Source organism: Gracilinanus agilis, chromosome 6, assembly GCF_016433145.1.
Source record: "Gracilinanus agilis isolate LMUSP501 chromosome 6, AgileGrace, whole genome shotgun sequence".
Taxonomy (NCBI): Eukaryota; Metazoa; Chordata; class Mammalia; order Didelphimorphia; family Didelphidae; genus Gracilinanus; species Gracilinanus agilis.
Genome location: NC_058135.1, coordinates 63965518 through 63985978, shown reverse-complemented (window position 1 = coordinate 63985978; position 20461 = coordinate 63965518). Strand labels below are relative to the sequence as shown.

Sequence of the window (20461 nt, the reverse complement as noted above, 5' to 3'; positions counted from 1 at the left end):
CATCTATTGAAGCCTCTGGCTGAAATTCTAGATGTTGTTCTATTGATCTAGTGTCATCCAGTACTGGATTATTTTAATAATTACCACTTTGTAGAATACTCTGAGATCTGGTAGTACAAATCCTCACTTTTCCTTTTTATCCCCCTATTTCCTTTCTATCCCCCACAAGTGACCACTAAATTTCAGGTCCTTGATTAGCTTCTGGAAATACAAGACATCGCATAACCTAAAAAATGTGTATTTTGGGGGGAATAGAGAGGTAGCACTGCCCATAGATGACCTCACAAAAGGGAAAAGGGCAATAGGATGATAGCTGATGGAGGTGGATCAACTGAGGATTTTTGGACAATGGAATAAGACACAAGCATGGTTATATGAAGTACAGTAGGAAAGGAGAGATTGAAGGGAGAGGGTGAGAATGATGGAAGGGGGAATCCACTAGAGAAGACAGGATGGAATGGTATCATTTGTGCATTAAGAGGGGTTTGCTTTCACAAGAATGGTCCTCTTAATGGGAGATAGGGATGATAGAAAAGATAGTAGCAGAAGGCACTGGGGTAATGTGAGATGAGGAAGAAGGGGAAAGAGAGAGCTGTTTGTGAATAGCCTCAGTCATTTTTTTTCTTTTCAGTAGAAATGGGGAAGGTCCTTAGCTAAGAAGGTGGAGAGATAGAAAGCCATGGGAAGTTTGAGAAGGGATGAAAAGGTTTGGAGAAGCTGCTGTGGTGAGATAATGAGTTAATTAGGAAAATGTAAAAGGAATGCTTTGTCATAATGAGGGCCCAGTTGAGTTATAAAATAAATTTGTAGTGGACTCAGTCAGCATGGTTTCATGACTTTCCTTGTTCAGCAATACATGTGTAAAAGTGAAAGCAGGAATGGTGTGAGTGATCCAAGGCTGAGGCATTGCAGAGAAATATCAGTGATACAAGGAAGCAAGAGACTCAAGAGTTGAACTGATTCACCAAGGGAGTGAAGATGGGGAAGAGAGGAGAGTATAGTTAGTAGAGGATGATGACTGGGACAGAATCTCATTTGCCCTATCAACTTGCCCTGGGAATTAGGTCATATTACTGTGCACCTTATTTGCTTGCCCTACTACTTCCATTGTCTATCTCTTGAATGATTTAATTCTTCTTTTATTTCAGGTGAAATTATTTTAGATTTGTAAATTTATGCCTAGGCACTTACATTTTGTTGATATTTTTAATGGTATGTTATCAGTTATATTTGGTTTTCTTTATGTGATTTATGGAAATGAAATGCTCCTAATACTGAAAGATTTTTTCCCTTTCCCCTAATTCCAAAAATTTAATCTATTTGGTTTTCTAAATATGTCATATTATCTACAATCAAGTTTATTTTAGCCCCTTTGCTAAATGTATTTTATTTCCTCCATTTCTTCTTCTTGCCTTACCTCCATAGTTATCTCTGAAAATTTTGTCAGATAAAATTTTCAGATAAAAATAACCATACACAGTACTGTATTAGCCTTGTTCTTAATAGGAAAATCCTTAATGTTTGTTCATTTCATAAAACATTATGTCTTAGTTTTTAAGAAAAATACCTTTTATTATCTTTAGGAAAAGTCCTTCCATTAATATAATTCTTTTCTGCTATTTGCATATTTCTTAGCATAAACATGTTGGATTTTATTAGTGACATTTTCTTACTTCTTACTTCCACAGATATAATCTGATGATTTTAAGGATTGTTTTATTGATAATTTGCTTAATAAAACATTTTATATCACTGATGTAAGTACTACTTTCAATCCATTTATATTGAATATTTTAAATATTTAATCCTACCTGACTACTCCTTCACAGTATCCTTTGCTGGAACTTCATTCATGTAAGAAATACCCACATAACTATACCGAGTGTGGCCACTGCATGTGCTGTAGCTTCTTGAAGCCACAGGTGAGAGATGGGTGAAAGCTGCATGAGCAACTCTAAAAAGGACTTGGGAAGCCCTCCCACCTGAGGAACTACTTCTCATTGAATGCTATCTTCAGCCTTCTTCTCTTTTCCTTCTATACTGTATCACTTGATGATCTCATCAATTCTCATGGGCTCAATTATCTATATAGATGGAATATCTGACTATCTGTCTATCTGTCTGTCTGACTGTCTGTCTCTCCCTCCCTCCCTAATCTAGCTCCCAAATTCTATACTCACATCACCAAATACATTTAGAACATCTCAAATTGGATGCCCTATAAGCATCTCAAACTAAATATATCCAAACTAGAATTCCTTATCTTTCCCCTCAAGCCCTTCCTAATTCCCAACTTCCCTAGTACTAAGGAGGGGACCACCATTCTCACAATCACCTGGGTTCACAACCTCAGTGTTATCCTTACTCCTCACTTGCATATAGCCCACATTTCCAATCTGTTGTCTCATTGTTTCTGTACAGACCCTTCTCTCTATTCATACAGCTACCATCCTGGTGTTGGTTCTTATCATCTCACTCCTGGCCTATGCAATAGCTTTCTGGTTGGTCACCTTGCCTCAAATGTTTCCTTTCACCAATTCATTCTCCACTTAGCTGCTTAAAGCACAGGGATTTTGAAGCACAAACCCAGACTCAAGAAAAACCTAGAAAAGTAAATTTATTTTGAGTAATTAGAATGGGCAGTATGAGGATCACGAGCTAGCAGAAAGGAACAAATGCCCTTTCAGAACCTTAACATCTTCAAAAAGTAATGAAGGAATTAAAAAAGAAAAGCAGTGCAGCTAGAAGTGGAATGGTTCTATTCTGAGGATTTTAAGAAGGAAGGAGAAGGGAGGGCTAGAGAAACACACTATGATGGAAAGGAGATAGGAAACTTATTATTCCTCAAAATTGGGGTGCATAAGAAGAATAAACATGGAGGAAGATGAAAATGCAAATAAATCTCACTTATCTGAATCAGAGAAAGAAGAATTGAAAACATGCACACAAGCACATGCAGGTACACATAAAAACACACAAAGAGTTTGGAGTGCAAATATATCAAACTCAACAGGGATAGGGAAAGGAGATTGAAGAGGGAGCATAATTAATAAAAATAATACTAGGAGCTTCTGAAGCAACAGTCCCAAGTAAAAAACACTTCCTTATCCTTTTAAAAGGAGGATTAAAAAGAATAATAAGGAAAGAGCTGGAAGGTAAGGGAATACCCATGGATTGGTGAATGGCTGCATAAACTATAGTGTATGCATCTTAATGAAATGTTATTCTTTGTTAAAAAGTATGAGACAATTTCAGAGAATCTTAGAAAGGAGAAACTGATGCAGAATGAAGAACCTGGAAAACAATTTAAGCAAGAATAACACTATTTTTTAAAAAATCTCAATGACTCTAAAGATGATGCATTCCGACCAAAGTTTGCAGCAAGTTTCTCCATGAAATGTTTTATTTGCATAATATATTCAGAAATGATTCAAATTTATAAGAAAAAACATTCTCCAATTGCTAAATAGTCTAAAGATATCAACAGACAATTCTACAAGGAGGAAACTGATTATGATAGCTATATGAAAAATGCTCCAAATCACTATTAACTAAAGAAATACAGAGTGCCAAAGATAGTCTTTAAAAGATGATAAAATGTTAAAGGGAATATGTGAAAACAGACATGTTGATATTGGTGGAATTATGAATGGGTATGACCATCCTGGAAAGCAATTTGGAATTATACATAAAAAAACTACAAAATGTACTTTGCCCTTAAACTTAGATATACCACTACTAGTCCTATTATCCAAAAGAAAACAAAAATAAAGGGGAAAATCTTTTATATACAAAAAAAATTTAGAGCAGCTCTTTTTGTGATACCAAAGAACTGGAAATTTAAATTATGTTCATTAACTGAGGAATGGCTGAAGAAGTTGTATATGAATGTAATGGATACTCATGCTATAAGAAATAAAGAAACAGGATTTCAAAAAGACATGGAAAGACATCTTAAAAAGAAAGTGGTATGGAATAGAGATTCAAGGCTACTTATGCAATCATCTTTCTATATTCTTTGTACTCAAAAATGCTCACTTGGGGGGGCAGCTGGGTAGCTCAGTGGATTGAGAGTCAGGCCTAGAGACGGGAGGTCCTAGGTTCAAATCTGACCTCAGTCACTTCCCAGCCGTGTGACCCTGGGCAAGTCACTTGACCCCCATTGCCTACCCTTACCACTCTTCTGCCTTGGAGCCAATACACAGTATTGACTCCAAGATGGAAGGTAAGGGTTTAAAAAAAAAAAAAAAATGCTCACTTGGGAGTGTGTAATAACGTTCGGAATAAAATAATTTTAAAATGAAATAAAAAACAAAATATATGAAATATAAAATTAAAAAATTAATTCAACTTATTTATAAGATATTTCCTATGGTTATTATATTGAGAGTAAACAGTTAAGTATTCATGGATAGTCTATTCCAGAGGTTTCATATAGTCTTTCTGTCTCTATGTTTGTCTCTCAAAAATCTAGTATTTCTTGTCTCCATAAGTTGTTTAAATCCATGCATGTGTTACTATCATTTGTCTTTTAAAAGAATTCTTGTGTTGAAAATTGATTTGAGAATAAAATCTCATGTCTCTTAAACAAATATATGGTATTACAACTTCCACTGTCTCATTTTAGTGGAAAATATTGCAAAAAAAATGAAGATTTTAAAAAAATGATGTCTGTCTTCTGAGCTGTTTGTAAATTTATCTCCTTGTTGCTGTTGTTTTTCAAAATTTATAATGATGTATCCAGAGTTCACCCTTCTTGAAGTCTTGTGCATTTTATTTATAATGTAAAACCTTATTTCATTATTCGCAGAAAACTGTATGATTTCCAAAAATATTTCTTCATTACTTTCAGGAAATCTAGTCATTCTCAATTGTTTTCTCTTTGTACCTTCCAAAAATCACTTTTGTCATTTTATCCAATGAGTGAGTTGTTTATTTTACCTTTTCCTGTGTTCCTTCTCCTATTTTGTCTCCAATGAAATAATTTTAAGGCATGTTTTATTTATATTTTACATTGATATTTCTCAATTATTAGATTTCATCTTCTTGTCATGATATTCTTTAATTGCACCAATTTGTTCTTATTTCATCTGCTGTTTTTGCTAATTTAGGATCTTTTTAAATTTTTATTTTGTTGCCCTAAAGAAATTCTAGCTTGTTTCTAACTTTGTTGTTAATACTCTTTTTCTATGTGTGTGAGGTTTCTTTTTTTTTTTTTAATATTTCCCCTAGCTTCTTTAAATATATAACATTTTTTTAATTTGCCCAATTCTTTCTTTGGTTTGATTTTTAAAAGGTATTTTAAATTTACTTTTCAGAATTTCTTATATTTTTGCTCCTTTTGAACATTTCTCTTGTTTCTGAGGGGAATATTAAGGAGATAAATTGACTTATAACTTCATTCCATTATCTGCCTGATGTTCCCCCTTATTTATAAAAATCATTTCCAGGTATGAGGAATATGGCTGACATATTAATAACTACTTAATTGGGTTTTTTCCAGTTTCCATACTAGTATAAATTTAAATTATAATTAATAAGTACTTTTCTAAAATTTAGCATTATATTCCATTTAAATATAGGAAAAATACTAGAAATCAACAAAATATTTATTTCAGAAGAGACATGGGGTCAATTAAGAGGAACTGAATGTATACAACTGAATTTCATCTGAAGATAAAATAAAATGACTTAAGAAATAAAGATTAATAAAGAAAACAGAAAATTCAAATTAATTTTGGACTTGGAAGACTAGATTAAGATAACAGGAGAGATAATATGACAAAAGAAAAGGAAACTTGTTCTCCCCAATTATCATGAATGAAATAGAAAACCACATTGGAGTAATTATATGGAGAACAAAAAATGAAATGTTGAGACTAAATTATCAGAAAATCTCAGAGCTAGTATGATATTAAAGAAACAGCTCCAATACTTTCTGGTATATGTAATAACTAGGCAACTGTTTCTAAACTTAGTTGTTTTTTTTCATAGTATAAGCTAACTGACCTATGTTTTCTGAATGATCATAATTTTAAAATTAATGTAAACCTAAAACCCGATCTAAAAGAATGAATATCTTACTAGTACATTAGTTATGTAGCATCGTAGATTTCAGCCTAGACAGTCTTGGAATTCATTTGAGCCAATCCCCTTCATTTTCTTTATGAGGAAACTCATAATAGGTTTATTGCATGTTTAGTATATATAGGTTAACCCCTAATAGGACCAAAGAAATAAAATGACTACCAAGGCTACATATGGGCAGTAAGTGATAGAACTGGGACCATCATCAAATCCAGTATACTTTCTAGTCACACTGTTGATATTATGCTAGTTTTATGAATGAAAGGTTAAGCATAAATTAATTTTTGAACAAAGTTTTCCCAGATAAAATAAATGTTTAACAAATCTTTCAATAGTACTAATGTTACTGTAAAAACAGTTTGCTAGAAAAAACTGAGGTTTTTTTCCCTTAACACATTTTTTTACTTTTAAAGAACTCTAATAAATTAAAGAGTGATAAAACAAGACTAGTAATTTCCTTTCCAACAATCTGACTTTTACAAGACTCCAAACAACCTCATTTATGTCAGTCATGTTAGATTATCCAAATTGACAAAAGGTGGGTATGTGAGATATAATCCAAATGAGACAGAGTTGTTTTACATGGGGGTTCTGTGTGTAATGCTCCAAATAATGTTCAACTGATCATAAACTTCTTTTGGGATGCTGAACAGAAGGACAAACTCAGGTTACACTTAGAAATTTATTTTGTAGATAATTGAGTTTTATGAATTCCTAGATACTCATTTCATATTTTACAATTAAGCCAAATTATTCTGTGTTAGTTTAGTTTTGTGTGGCATATGGGATGAAGTAGGAAAGGAAATTCCCCAGGAGCTTTCTGAACCCTACTTAAAATGTTCTGCCATTTCAATCTTCTTCTCCTTTTTTTTTTTTTTTTAAACCCTTACCTTCCGTCTTTGAGTCAATACTGTGTATTGGCTCCAAGGCAGAAGAGTGGTAAGGGTAGGCAATGGGGGTCAAGTGACTTGCCCAGGGACACACAGCTAGGAAGTGTCTGAGGTCAGATTTGAACCTAGGACCTCCCGTCTCTAGGCCTGGCTCTCAATCCACTGAACTACCCAGCTGCCTCCTTCTTCTCCTTCTTTTACGGTTAAATTGCTTCCTCTTAGTTCTATCCTAGAACCTGGACAACTGAAGTCTGTTTACTCATAGTAATTATCTCTGAATGGTTCAAACCCCAAACCTATTCAAATTTTTGGTATGTTTGAGTTGCTCAGATAATGAAGAGAAAGACTAAGTGTGAATTCTTAATTACTCAAACTACTTCCCTGTCCAAGCTATTAAAATCGGCATCATTTGGATTGATATGAACCCAGAATCAATAAACTGCAAAAATCAAATTAATTTAAGAATTACATTTAAAACAAAAAAAAATGTAAGCAAGTCTTAGGAAAATGAATAATTGAGCAGAAATATATATTATTTCATTCAAGATTTCCACCCCCCCCCAACACTTACGCTTTTTTTTCTCCATTACTGGGAAGAAAGGGTTTGCTTAAATTTTTTTTGGCTTCTTCTATCATTTGTCGCCTCCTTACTTGATTCAGACTTATGTAGCCCTCACCTTCAAATATCCTTAAAAACTGAGGTTCAAAGTAACCTTGTTGTAGAGCTGACATCATTTTACTACCCCCAGGCAACATCTGTCTATTTTTGCTAGCAGCTTCATTAAAAGGTCCTTTAAAAAGAAGTTTGCAACATTATTAATTATACACTTCATAACACTTTAAATTTTTTAAGTAGTCAAGAAAAAAATATAAGGTTTTAAACTTCACATTCAGATTCATAACAACTGATATTACCTTTAGGAACAGTGTTTCAAATGAACATCACTAAAAATAATTACTTGAGAATTAAATGATATAGAATAAATGATCCTAAGATTTTAAAAGCTCTCATTAACAAACCTAGCATACATCTTAAGGCTCTGATTATAAAATTGTATCACTTTAGAGCTGAAAAAGATTGTTAGAGGCTATAGTCTAAAGTTAACTATTCATTTGATAGATGTCAGAACTAAGACAGATTTGTCACTTCTCCAAGATTACAGAGATAACCTAACAAAGCAAGAAAGGTCTAGAATCCTCATTGGATTCCCCATTCAGTGTTCTTTCCACTAGTTGGCAAGTTTGCCAAATCCCACTATGAATGAATCTATGAATGGATTTAACATTTTTAAATAAAGTTTTGTTCTATTAAAAATATTTTTTAGAATCTTAAGTTCATGAACAGTACAAAAACAGGCAGCCAACTGGATTTGGTGACTCCCTACATTAGACTGTATGGGTATGCCAATTTATACAAAGATTGTTTTTCCGAATTATACTATGTAAACTGGGCAGGACTATTCTGGCTTATTTATGATGTGGCAATTATTATTGTGAAGTAGGAAAACCATGATATTTAAAGATCTGAAGACAAGCTGTTAAAAACTTTTATGGAATTATGAATTTAAAAATTCAGGACATCTAATACGACTGAGTTCTTTATATGTTCATATGTCTTCATATACTTCTTCATCTACCACTTCTGTGGTAGTACCATATGAGTATCATCGGACATAGTAAAATCAGACAGTCAATAAACCCTTATTAAGCATTTGCCATCTGCCAGGCACAGTACTAAATGCAGGATAGTTCTTAAGAGATTCTGTGACTTAAGAAGGTGATTATTTGGTAATATAGATCTCTGAAGTTAGTGTGGCTAATAGTCAGATACAGTCTTCTGCTGTCTTGTGCATGATGAATTTAAACCTGGCTCGCTGTGCTAGAACTTGGGTTCTTGCTAGTTCAGTTTTTGAGAACCTAGAGTCACTGCCATCCACATCATTACAGTGAGACTTTGGCAGAATTTTCTACATATATGGCTTCTAAATTTTACTTAAATAATTTTGATTAAAATTAAGTTTCTTTAACTATGCTGTTCAATGATTTAGACTGAAATGACTTTTAATTGTTAATATTACATAAGTAAGCTTTTATATTTTTGTATTCATATTACTTTTGTATTGTTTTATTATACAACTTTACCTTCAATTCAGCAAGTACTAATTTTTAATTTCTTTTACATAACAATTTTAACATTTTTTAAAAATAATTTTTATTTTTTAGAAAAGTTATCATGGTTATTTAACATTCTTTTTTAAAAATTAGTTCCAAGTTCTTTCCCTCCCTCCTTTTCTTTCCCCTTCCTTGAAAAGACAACTTGTTATAAATTATACAAATATAGCCACATAAAATATATTTCTATACTAGCCATTCAGCAAACACTTATTAAGCCATTCCTGTATACAAGATATGATAGTAGGGTCTGAGAATAAATAGAAGAAAAATAACACTGTCACTGCCTATAATTTACATTCTAGTGAGGAAGATGAGATGACTAAACAAATAAATAACACAAACAAAACTATTCAATAAGGGTTTAAAATTTTTCATTTTATTTTGTTCTATCTATTACAATTGTTTTATTTTGTTTGTGTTATTTTATGAAAAGATGACATTAATGACAAGTTAGACAAATAAAAATAAGATGGGATATAACAAAAATTGTTCCAATGTAAACTATCCAAAAAAGTTATTGATGCCCCAATGGTGAAAACATAGCCATCCTATTATCATTTCCTAAGGATACAAATTGCCAAAATGGAAATGCCAAAACAGATTAGAAACTGACTCAATCAGTAAACAGTTAATAATCTTGCAGATTGGCTTTCATTTGGTTAATTATATAGTTTTCAGTGTTTCCTAAGCTTCTTCCTGAAACAAAAACCCAATTCAATATTAACATCAATATTTCTTCAATGATGTAAGCCTGCAAATGATGAAATATCACAATCTCTTAACAATCAACATTGGGAGTCTCCCAAACATCAAGGAGGGATAAATAGATCCATAGTATATTATCTTGGACCAGAAATGCCTAATACACTACATAAAATATAAAACCAAAGAGATGCGTGATCAGAAAAAAGGCCATTCACTGGTAAGAGTGATTAAAAAAAATTGGAATTCTTCATTGGTATTTATGTAACATCAAGAGACCCTGAGGGAGGCCTCTATAGGATGAATGAAGAATTAAAGGAAAAAACATGGACCACGGGCATGATGAGAGGTAATATAGGAATTTTTGGAAGGAGCACCAATTTGGTAAGATCAAGGTGCCACTGAAGAATGAAGCAATGATAATTAACACTATAATACTCTTCCCTGTATGCCCTCACCAACCTGGACCATGGGTGGAGTCCTAGGATGGTGGGTACCCCCCCAGGTTCAGGGTACTCTGTGGGCTCACACTCCTAAAACCATAGCTCACAGTCCCATCCTTCCACAATGGTTATCTTTAGCAGTGAGTCAGAGCCACAATGATCTCAGACCACAGGCACGTAGCTGTAGCTATAAAGCATTCTCATGCATTTGAGGTGTACTCTCCCATTACCTTCCTTATTCCCTACTTTATCCCTTTCTCCCATTTCCTTACTATTTCCACTGAGGGAACTGTATTTTTGTATCCAGTTTGTGAGCTTGCATATTCCTCCCCACCATGATTAGTTCAGATGAGAATAAAGTTTAAGTGTTGTCCCTGAACTTTTTCTCTTTCTTTGTATAGACTTCTGTGGGTCCCAGTTTTTTTTCTTCATTTTATTCCAATAACAAATTTACACATAGGTTTTCCAAAGTTACATGATTCATGCTGTCTCCCTCCCCTTTTTCCTCTCCCCTCCCAGAGCTGACCAGCAATTCCACTGGGTTATACATGTATTATCACTCACAACACATTTCTACATTATTCATTTTTGTAAGAGAAATCTTATAAAACCCAAACCCCAAATCATATGCTAAAAAAACTAGTGATAAATCATATGTTTTCATCTGCATTTCTACTCCCACAGTTCTTTCTCTGGAGGTGGAGAGCATTCTTCCTCATAATTCCCTCAGAATTGTCCTGGATTGTTGTATTGCTCGTGATGAAGATATGGTTCAGAGAGGACACATATATCATTTCCCCACATTAGAATGTACACATTTTATCCTCATTTAGTCTTCAACATGTTTATTCAGTGTTTACCTTTCTGTTCCTCTTGATTTTTGTATTTGTAGCTGAAAGTTTATATTGCAGCTCTAATATTTTCAGATATTCTTGTAAGTCCTCATCTATATTAAAGGTCTTATTTTTTCCTATAGGATATTAATTTTGATGGGTAAGTTAATCTTGGTTATAAGTCTATATCCTTTGATTTCTAGAATGATGAATTCCAAGCTTTCTCCTCATTTAGAGTGGTAGCTATTCAATCTTGTGCAATCCTATTTGTGGTGCCTCAATGCTTGATTTATTTATTTATTTTTGGGGGGGCTGCTTGCAGCAATTTTTCTTTGACCTGCAAATTCTGGATTTTAGCTGTGATGTTCCTGGGAATTTTAATTTTGAGGTATCTTTCAAGAAGTGAGCAATGGATTCTTTCTGTTTTCACTTTGTTCTTTGATCCTAAGAAATAAAAGCACTTTTATTTTTATTTTTTAAATGGCATTTAGGCTTTCTCCCCTTTTTTGGAGTGACAGCATACAGGTAGTACAATTATTTTCTTCAATATGTTTTCCAGATTAGTTGTTTTTACTATGAAATATTTCTTCTCTTTTTCTAGTCTTTTGACTCTATTTTAATATTTCTTCTTATCTTGTGGAGTCATTGACTTCTATTTGATCAATTCTAATTTTGGGGGAGTTTGTTGCTAGAGCAATGTTTTGTATTTCTTGTGTCAAACTGTTAATTCCCTTTCCAATTCTTTATTCCATAACTCTCATATAGTTTCCAATTTGTTCCTCTAGTACTCTTGTTTAATTGATAAAAATCATTATTTAAGTCAGAGGTGTCCAATGTACGCTGTATATTCATCTGATTAAAATATAATTGGGAAATGTTTGATAAAATTAAAATGCAATACAACATAAGTTAACTTGTAGTTTTTTCTAAGTCAATATGTACTTCAGGGATCTGGTTCTATTTAAGTATGTCATCAATGATTTAAATTTAAAAAAAAAAACTTCTTCCCTATATCTCTTCCTGAAATTCCAATTGAATTTGTGCACGTTATATTTTTCTTTAAGTCTCTGCTTATAGATGTTTTGGAGTCATACCCTTCTCCTGGGTTTTTCTTGAGCATTTCTCTCTTCTTTGTGCCATTTCACAGTGGGATGCCTTTTTAGTTTGCTTATTCCTCCAACCTACTTCCTAACTTCAGTCTTGAGGTTAGGGCCAGGCTCTGTACACTTCTGGTAGGAAGGGCTGGGCTCATCCTATTGCTGCTTTCTTAGGATATTGAATGTTGTGTTATTTTAGAAACTCAGGGGCAACTCATGCTAGGGACCTGTAAGCATTCGTACCCTCAAAGTGGTCTGATCTAAGGCAAAATCTGATTGTTGCCCCTTGGTCTGAGCTCTTCAAGTTCATGACATGGATTTGAGTCTAAGCAATAGCACAATAGCACAAAACAAAGCCCTTATCAGCCTTCTGGGAAGTTCAACTGGTTCAGAGCACCAGAACTGCAAGCTTCCCTTAGTACTATGATTTCTCCATTGGTTATTCCTCTGTAGAGTATAGACAAGGCTAAAAGCTGGAACCAAGACCCTGCTCTGCTGCTGGGATCTGAGTAACACTGCTGCTTGCTTTCAAACTTATTCCTTCTCAGTAAAGTGCCCAGAGTGTTCCACCACTACCTAACCCAGAATACCATCCCTGGGTGCACATCCCTTTCTCAGTCTGTCTCAGATCTGTGACATAGAACTGGGTAGTGGGTGATCTGCCAATTGTATGTGTCTGATGGTGCCCTTATACAGTTCTGGGACCTCCTCCTGCTTGAGTGCATATTTTCTTTCTGTGCACTGAAGTGCTTCTTAGGAATCATGTTGACCAGACCCTGTCCTAGTGTCCATAGACTTCTCCATCTCGCTATGCCAACCTGGGCTGGAAAAATCACTCTGTGACTTTTTCTTGGGATTTCTCTGGTTTGAATTTAGTCTGGTGCATTTTCTTGATCTGGTTGGGGGAGAGTTGGGGGAGAAACTCATTGTATTGCTTTTTGCTCTTCTCCCATCTTGGCCCTCCTAATTCTTTCTTCCATGACTTTTCTGCTTTTTTCCTCTAGCTTTTTAAAATTTTTTTTCTTCTGCTTTTTTCGCTCTCATTTCATTTATAAAAAATATGTTAACCCTTTAGGTTTGTTTGTTTTAACTTGCATTTCTTCTTCCAGGAATTCTGGTGGAATTTGTGCCAAACTGTTTGTAGATTCTTTGACGTTATTCTTTTTTTACTGAGTTTGTACTGAGTGTTGCTGTCACCAAGATAAATTTTTATGATGGGATTTTTTTTGTGAACTCATTCTTCCAGCTTACTTCTTGAATGTGAACTTTAAATTGGGGGAGAAGTGGGAAGAAACTCTCTGTACACTTCCAGAGGGAAAAAATGGCCTGGTCCTGCTGCTTTCTTAAGATATTAAGTGTTGTATTATCTATCCCAGGATCTCAGGGAGGGTCCAGACTGGGGAATCTATAAGTTTCTAGGACTCCTAAAATAGTCTGATTCAGAGCAAGTCTAGTTTCTACCCTTCTACTCTGAGCCCAGCATGTTTCTGATCTGGTTTGAATCTAAGCAGAACCACAAGGTCTTGCCCCATGTTAAAAGTTTCAGTAGACTGCTACTGGGCTTAGCCTCTATCAGTCAGCTGGGCAGTTCTGCAGGGACAGGATTGTAGGCTCCTCTTTGATCTGCGACACCTATCCTGGTTATTTTACTGCAGGTGTTGGTCTGTGCTGGGGGGTCAGAACTGAGACCCAGCTTCAGGGATCAATGCCACACAGCTCCTGATGCTGTGGTTTCCCTCTGAATTTATTCATTGCTCAGTATACAACCTAGGGACCATGACCATTCCTCAAATGCCACCTATGGTCCCAGGTCCTCTCCTCAGTCCACTTTGGATCTGTGATCTGGAACTGGGTAGTGAGTAACAGGGACGTCTGTTGGTATCTACTCCATTGCCCCACACAAATTAGGTTCCTCTGCGCACAGTGTTGCCCCATGATGGAATGTTCCTCATGGCCATTCTTGGTTAGAACCTGTCCCCAATGTTCACAGGCTTCCTGATCCTCTGTGCCAACCTGGGCTAGAAAATGATTCGCTGACTTTTTTTGTTTTGATTTCCTGATCAAAACTCTGCCTGGTATGTTTTCTAGATCTGTTTGGAAGAGGAATTATGAGGGAGGGCTCAGCCGAAAATCTTACTGCTTTTCAAACCATCCACCTAAATCAGTTACTTTTCTGTATAATTCCAAATTGCATTTTTTGATGAGTTGGACAAATCAACACCTCTTCTAGCAGTGAAACCAAGATCAGCTTGGTTGTTCCAAAATATTCCTACCTAGCATTTATTGAACTAATTATTTTCCTAAAATTGAAAGCCATCCTTATGTTTCTGGTATAAATCATAGCTTATCATAAAAATTATTTTAAAACTATATTGCTATATTTGATTTGCAAATATTTTATTTACTATTTCCATTAATATTCACTAATGTAGTGTTTTTCCATTTTACCTTTGACAGTTTTGAGATTCAGAACAATAAAATAATAGCTATAGATAGTATTTTATATAGTGTTTAAGGCTTGCAAAGTTGTTTACATAAATTATCTCCATTGTTCATCTCCATTACTTCACCCTACCATATTCAATTAGTAACTTTCTCATGTCAGGAGGGCTGGAAAAAGGCCTCCAGCATGTGGTAGACTCTTAGGGACAATCAATGAGAAGAAATGGAAGACAGTCAGAGAGGGTGAGATAGCATGGGATACCATATGAAGTGTATACATTAATAACAACATAAATCCATTAAAGTATTGGTGTATGCCATTCATTCTTTAAAAGTTCTTCATTTTTTCCATTTAATCATCCTCATATGTTTGCCAAATTCCTTTTATGTCTTCCACATTCTATTAAAATTTGCAGTTTCTTTTCTTTTATCATCTTCAGATCATAGACTTAGAGTAGGATGGGACATACAGTGGGCAAACACCTCATTCAAAAGATAAAGAAATTTAGGCATAGGGAATCAACTGCTATTACCAGTGGCATGGCCAATAAGTAGCTGAGGCAGGACCTGAACCAAGATCTTTTTTACTCTAAGCCTCCACTTTATCAATGTGTTTGACTTAGGATACTTTGTTAGGATCTATTGGAATCTTCCATTCATTGACTTCCCAATTTTCTTTACATAGTAGCTACAATTTCCTTTATACATTGAGTTGCTATGCATGGTAGGAACAATATCTGCCACAATGACTAAGCTAGTTTTCCCTTTAAAAGCAGGGAGCTCATGAAAAGTCAGTCTGTCTCTCTGTCTCTGTCTCTGTCTCTCTGTCTCTCTTTTATTCCTTCTCTCTCCCTCCCTCGTCTTCCTCTCTCTTTCTCCCTCTCCTACTCACTTCTTCCTTTCTCTTTCTCTCAACTCCCCACCCCCTTTTTCACTTCTTTCTTAACATACTTCAGGTTTAAGTTTCTAATTTCTAACATGGGCTGTTAAGGTAGGTGGCTTAGTGGATAGAAGGCAAGGCCTGGAGTAAGGAAGATCTGAATTCAAATTAAGTATTAAGATGCTTACTAGCTGGATGATCCTGGACAAGTCACTGAATCTCTGTTTAATTCAGTTTTCTTATCTTTAAAATGAGGATAACAGCATCTACCTTGCAGGATTGTTGTGAGGATCAAATAAGACAATATTTGTAACACTTTGCAAACCTTAAAGTGCTAAATAAATATTAGTTATTATTATATATATATTTGCCCATCTCACAGGGTAGTTGTGAAGACACAAAAAGCTAATGTACATAGAAGGAAAATGGGATGTTTTATTTTTACCTCATTCTTCCAACTCTTAAGTTTAACCAAGCCTAGAATGTATTCATTAAAATGTTTGTCAGTTTGTGTGAATACTTATTAGAGGTGTGAAAACATGCGGCCGCAGGCTAAATGTCCCCATAGCCAGATTAAAATGTAATTGGAAAATATTTAATAAAATAAATACAAATATAATAAAACATAATATTAACATCTGGTTGTCTAAGTCATTATGCAGCCCAAAGGGATTCTTATGTATGAACAAATGGTCCCCATTTCTATTTGAGTTTGATGATCCTGGTTTTAATCCATTTATTACTCCAGACCTCAACTGTTAAATCTAAAACTTTTAAACAAAATAAAAGTACTACGGTTACTTCACAGTGAATAAAATATACTTACGATTATATGGTGATACATATTTATCCCCAATAGTAACATATTCCATTTCACTGAACAGGCCAAGTCGGTCCATATCTGTTTTTCCTCCTTCTCCAGGCATGGTTGTTTCTTGTAGTGGTGATGTTTTCTGGGAAGTTTAAAAATTTCTTAGGTTTACTGTTATATTGTATGGATAATACAATGGCCTATTGTATGGATAATATCTGAAACAAAATTTAAAAGAATAAAAAAAATTTTTAGCAAAAATTCAAATTTTGATGAGAAAAATACTTTCATTCTGATGGATTTGATCACAAAAAATTTGATTACAATAAAAAAATTGTTATCAATGTTAATCTCGAACCTCTTTTCAAAATAAATTCTACTTTCTGATTCTTTAAAGTGAAAGTTGGGGGAGCCGAGCATTTGCAGAAAACCTTAAGGAAGAGGTAATAAACGAAAGCTAATCAACTGCCCTTCCTTCCAACTATGGTTGTCCATTTAACATGTTGATTGGCACAGAGATTTATAACTAAATTTTCTGTCTCGAATTCAAACTATCAGTTACCCCCATTTAAAAATATGTAGCATATAATGCAATTATCTTATCACTGGAATGTAATTAGTAATTCTTTTTTTAATTAATTGGTTTGGTTGTTACACTTAAATACCCAGGTAACTCTCTCCCTACCTCCCTTTTATCCTCCCATTAGAGAGGGCATCATTTGACAAAAAGTATTACATCACAATTATATGCCACAACTTGTTTAGCTATTGGGTATCCCTCAATTTCCAGGGCTTTGCCACAACAACCAGTGGCTATAAATATTTTAGAGCATATAGTTTCTTTTTCATTTTCGTTGATCATTTTAGGGAATAAACCTCATAGTGGTATGGCTAGATCAAAAGGTATAATACTTTTATAACTAGTCATAAGTCCAGATTGTTCTCCAAAACAGTTAGATCAGTTCACAGTGCCAGCAACAGTGAATTAGTATCCCCATTTTTCCACATCCCCTCCAACATTTGTCATTTTGCCCTTTTATCATTTTGGTCAATCTGATAGATGTGAGATATCTCAGTTGTTTTAACATCTCTCAAATCCATAATGACTTAGAACATTATTTTACATAGTTATATATAATTCTGATTTCTTTATCCAAAAACTGTCTAGTCACTTATGTCTTTTGACTATCAACTAAAGAATGGCTCATAGTCTTATATATGACAAAATTCTCTATATATTTTATATATGGCCTTCATTTGAGAAGCTGCCTAGAAAATTTTTTTCCAACTTACTTTCCTTCAAATCTTGGCTACATTAGCTTTATTTGTACAAAACTTTTCAATTTAATAAATGCAAAATTATCCATTTTACGTCTCATAGTGCTTTCTATCTTTTTTATTCATAAATTCTTTTCCTATCCATAAATCTGATAGGTAACATGTTCCTTATTCTTCTAATTCACTTATGATTCTTTATGCCTAGATCGTGTATCCATTTGATCTACTCTTGGTAAATGGTGTAAGATATTGGTCTATATCTAGTTCCTGTCAGACTGCTTTCTAGCTTTTTTTTTTCAAACAATTTTTGACAAATAGTGAATATTTCTAAATCATAGATTTAGTGCTGGAAGGGTCCTCAGAGGTCATCTAGTTCAACTACCTCACCATACAGATAAGGAAAGTAAGGCACTTAGAAGGTAAGTAGTTTATGCAGGATCACATAGCCATTAAGAGTCATAAGTAGAATTTGAACTTAGATCTTCCTAACTCTAAATCTAGTGCTCCATCCATTACACCTTGCCGCTTTCTCAAAAATCTTAACCAAATATTCAGCCTCCTTAGCAAAAAAATGGTGACTGCTTATTTATGTATCGTATATTAGAATTCAACACAAACTGGTAATTTTCATAAGCACATAATGAAGAGATATATATGTTGTTAAATTTAAACTTGGGTTAAGAAACAGAAAACAATGTTTATTTCTTAGAAACATGGCCTTCCCCACAGAGATACTTCAATGTTGCATGGAATAGACTCTAGTGCAATAAAGGTTAGATCCTAGTAATGGAGTACAAGATTTGATCAATGCTATCAAGCTATAAAAATATTTGAACATAGAACAGGAATAGAATTCTGAGACAGGATCTGAACTTAGGTGTTAGTAATCTGAAATCTCACACTCTATCTGTTGTATATCCAGCTGCCAGGTGGTAAGAGTAAGTGTTGGGACAATTAGGTGGACATTTCCCAGCTCTGTGACCTTGGGCAAATTATTTAACCACAGTTGTCAGTTCTTACTGCTCTTCTGTCTTAGAACCAATATTTAGTATTGAGTGTAACATATATATATATAATATACCTTTATATCATATATGTATAGATATATGTTATACAAAAATATAAAATTGAGGCATGCCCTATACTCAAGAAATTTACATTCTACTAGGGAAAAACAACATAATAAAAGATTAGCAAAAATTAGCAAAAAAATGAGGTAGGGAAAGAAATGTGTTGTTGTTTAGTAATTTATTCATATCCAGTGCTTCATAACTCCACATGAGGTTTTCTTGGCAAAAAATACTGAAGTAGTTTGCCATTTTCTTCTCCAGAGGATTAAAACAAAGGTTAAGTGACTTGCCTAAGGTCACACAGCTAGTAAGTGTCTGAGTCTACATTTGAACTCAAATCTTCTAGATTTGGGGCTCAGTGCTCTACCCACTGAACATTTAGCTACCTCCAAGTGATAGGAATTAGACCTGTGATTCATTAGTGCTTTCTACCATTTCAGATAGGCAACTTGTCTAAAGCAGCTCAAGCTGCAGAATGACACACAATTCTGGACAAGAGAAGAAAGGCCATTACCGACTAAGAGGATTGAAGGTTTCTTTAAGAGGTGCCATTTAAGTTGGATTTTAATGGACTGGGAGGAATGTAAAAGGGCAGGGAGGACAAAGAACTAGGTTTTCTAGTGAGTAAATGCATAGAGGGAGCAAAGTGAAGGGGGAAAAGTCCAAATAGTCCAGTCTGGCTGAAGTGTTAAGAGGGGGTGAAATATGAGTCAAAGGCTTAAAAGGTAAGTTGGCACCAGATTATAGAAGTCCTCGAATGTCTGACAAAGGAGTTTGAACTTGCCTCAGTAGGCAAGCCACTGAAAGGTTCTGAGAGAAGTGACATGATCAGATCTTTGCATAATCAAGATTATTCCATCATCTGTTTAAAGGACAGGACATAAAAGTAGGGATAAAGGATTTAGGAAGACCTTCCAGGAGGCAATAGTTCAGAGCAGTGGTGACAAAGGACTTTACTAGGGAGAAGACAGGAAAGAAAATAAGATAGAGGTGGCATTGGTAGGACTCATTGGAGAGGTGAGGAGGAAAGATAAAAGGTTTTAAAAGCAGGCATCTGAGTAGAATGCTGTAATTGTACCACTGAGAAAGAATGGGCTCATTTGGGCCAGGTATTGGGGAAGAAGAGGATGAACTCAATGTAGGAGGTACTGCATTTGACCTCCAGACAGAAGTGTGTCCAATCAACAGCTGGAAATGTGGAGTCTGAAGTTCTGTTGAGAGGTCAAGGCTAGAGAACCAGATTAGCATCATCTGAAGAGAAGTCACTCTGGGCTCATCTCAACCTATTTTATATAGAGATAATATATTGATATATTGATAATAAGGAAACCTGTCTGAATGCATAATTACCATTACTGTCCAACTCAAAGGGTTATCTCATGAACAATTTAAATCAAAGAACAAGCTTTTCTCCTCCACCACAGAAGTAAATTTAATTTACAAGATTGAGCAGAACTGCCCTATTATACTTGTTATTAAGCAAGACACTATTGGATCATAGATATTCTTGCAACTCTGGAAAAAGTTGGAGATAAGGAACCATCATTTTTTTCATGCAGTGTGTAAATGGAATTAACTCTAGCCCATTCATAGCTAAACTCTTACTTACCATAGACATAGAATGATGTAATTCCCACCTCCCTTAGTGGGGAGGAGAGATGAGTTACCCACACGTGACAATAAGTAACAAATCAAGAACAAGGGACTGCTCTTTGGGCAGTCCAAAATCAGTGTAGAGACTGCCATTTGTCCA

At 34.6% G+C, this 20461-nt stretch overlaps 2 protein-coding genes across 2 annotated transcripts in view; one reads left to right on the top strand and one right to left on the bottom strand.

Annotated features, from left to right (window-relative positions):
• The window catches only part of C6H4orf47 (chromosome 6 C4orf47 homolog), a 42714-nt gene extending 26239 nt beyond the window's left edge, over window positions 1-16475 (bottom strand). The window contains exons 1-2 of the mRNA XM_044681348.1: window positions 16376-16475; window positions 7549-7768 (exon numbers count right to left, since the gene is read on the bottom strand). Of these exons, the coding sequence (XP_044537283.1) occupies window positions 7549-7768; window positions 16376-16475 (320 nt within the window). The remainder of the gene's footprint in view (window positions 1-7548; window positions 7769-16375) is intronic.
• Window positions 16476-19798: 3323 nt separating this feature from the next.
• Window positions 19799-20461, top strand: part of UFSP2 (UFM1 specific peptidase 2) — a 39074-nt gene continuing 38411 nt past the window's right edge. The window contains exon 1 of the mRNA XM_044681651.1: window positions 19799-19853. Within this exon, the coding sequence (XP_044537586.1) occupies window positions 19799-19853 (55 nt within the window). The remainder of the gene's footprint in view (window positions 19854-20461) is intronic.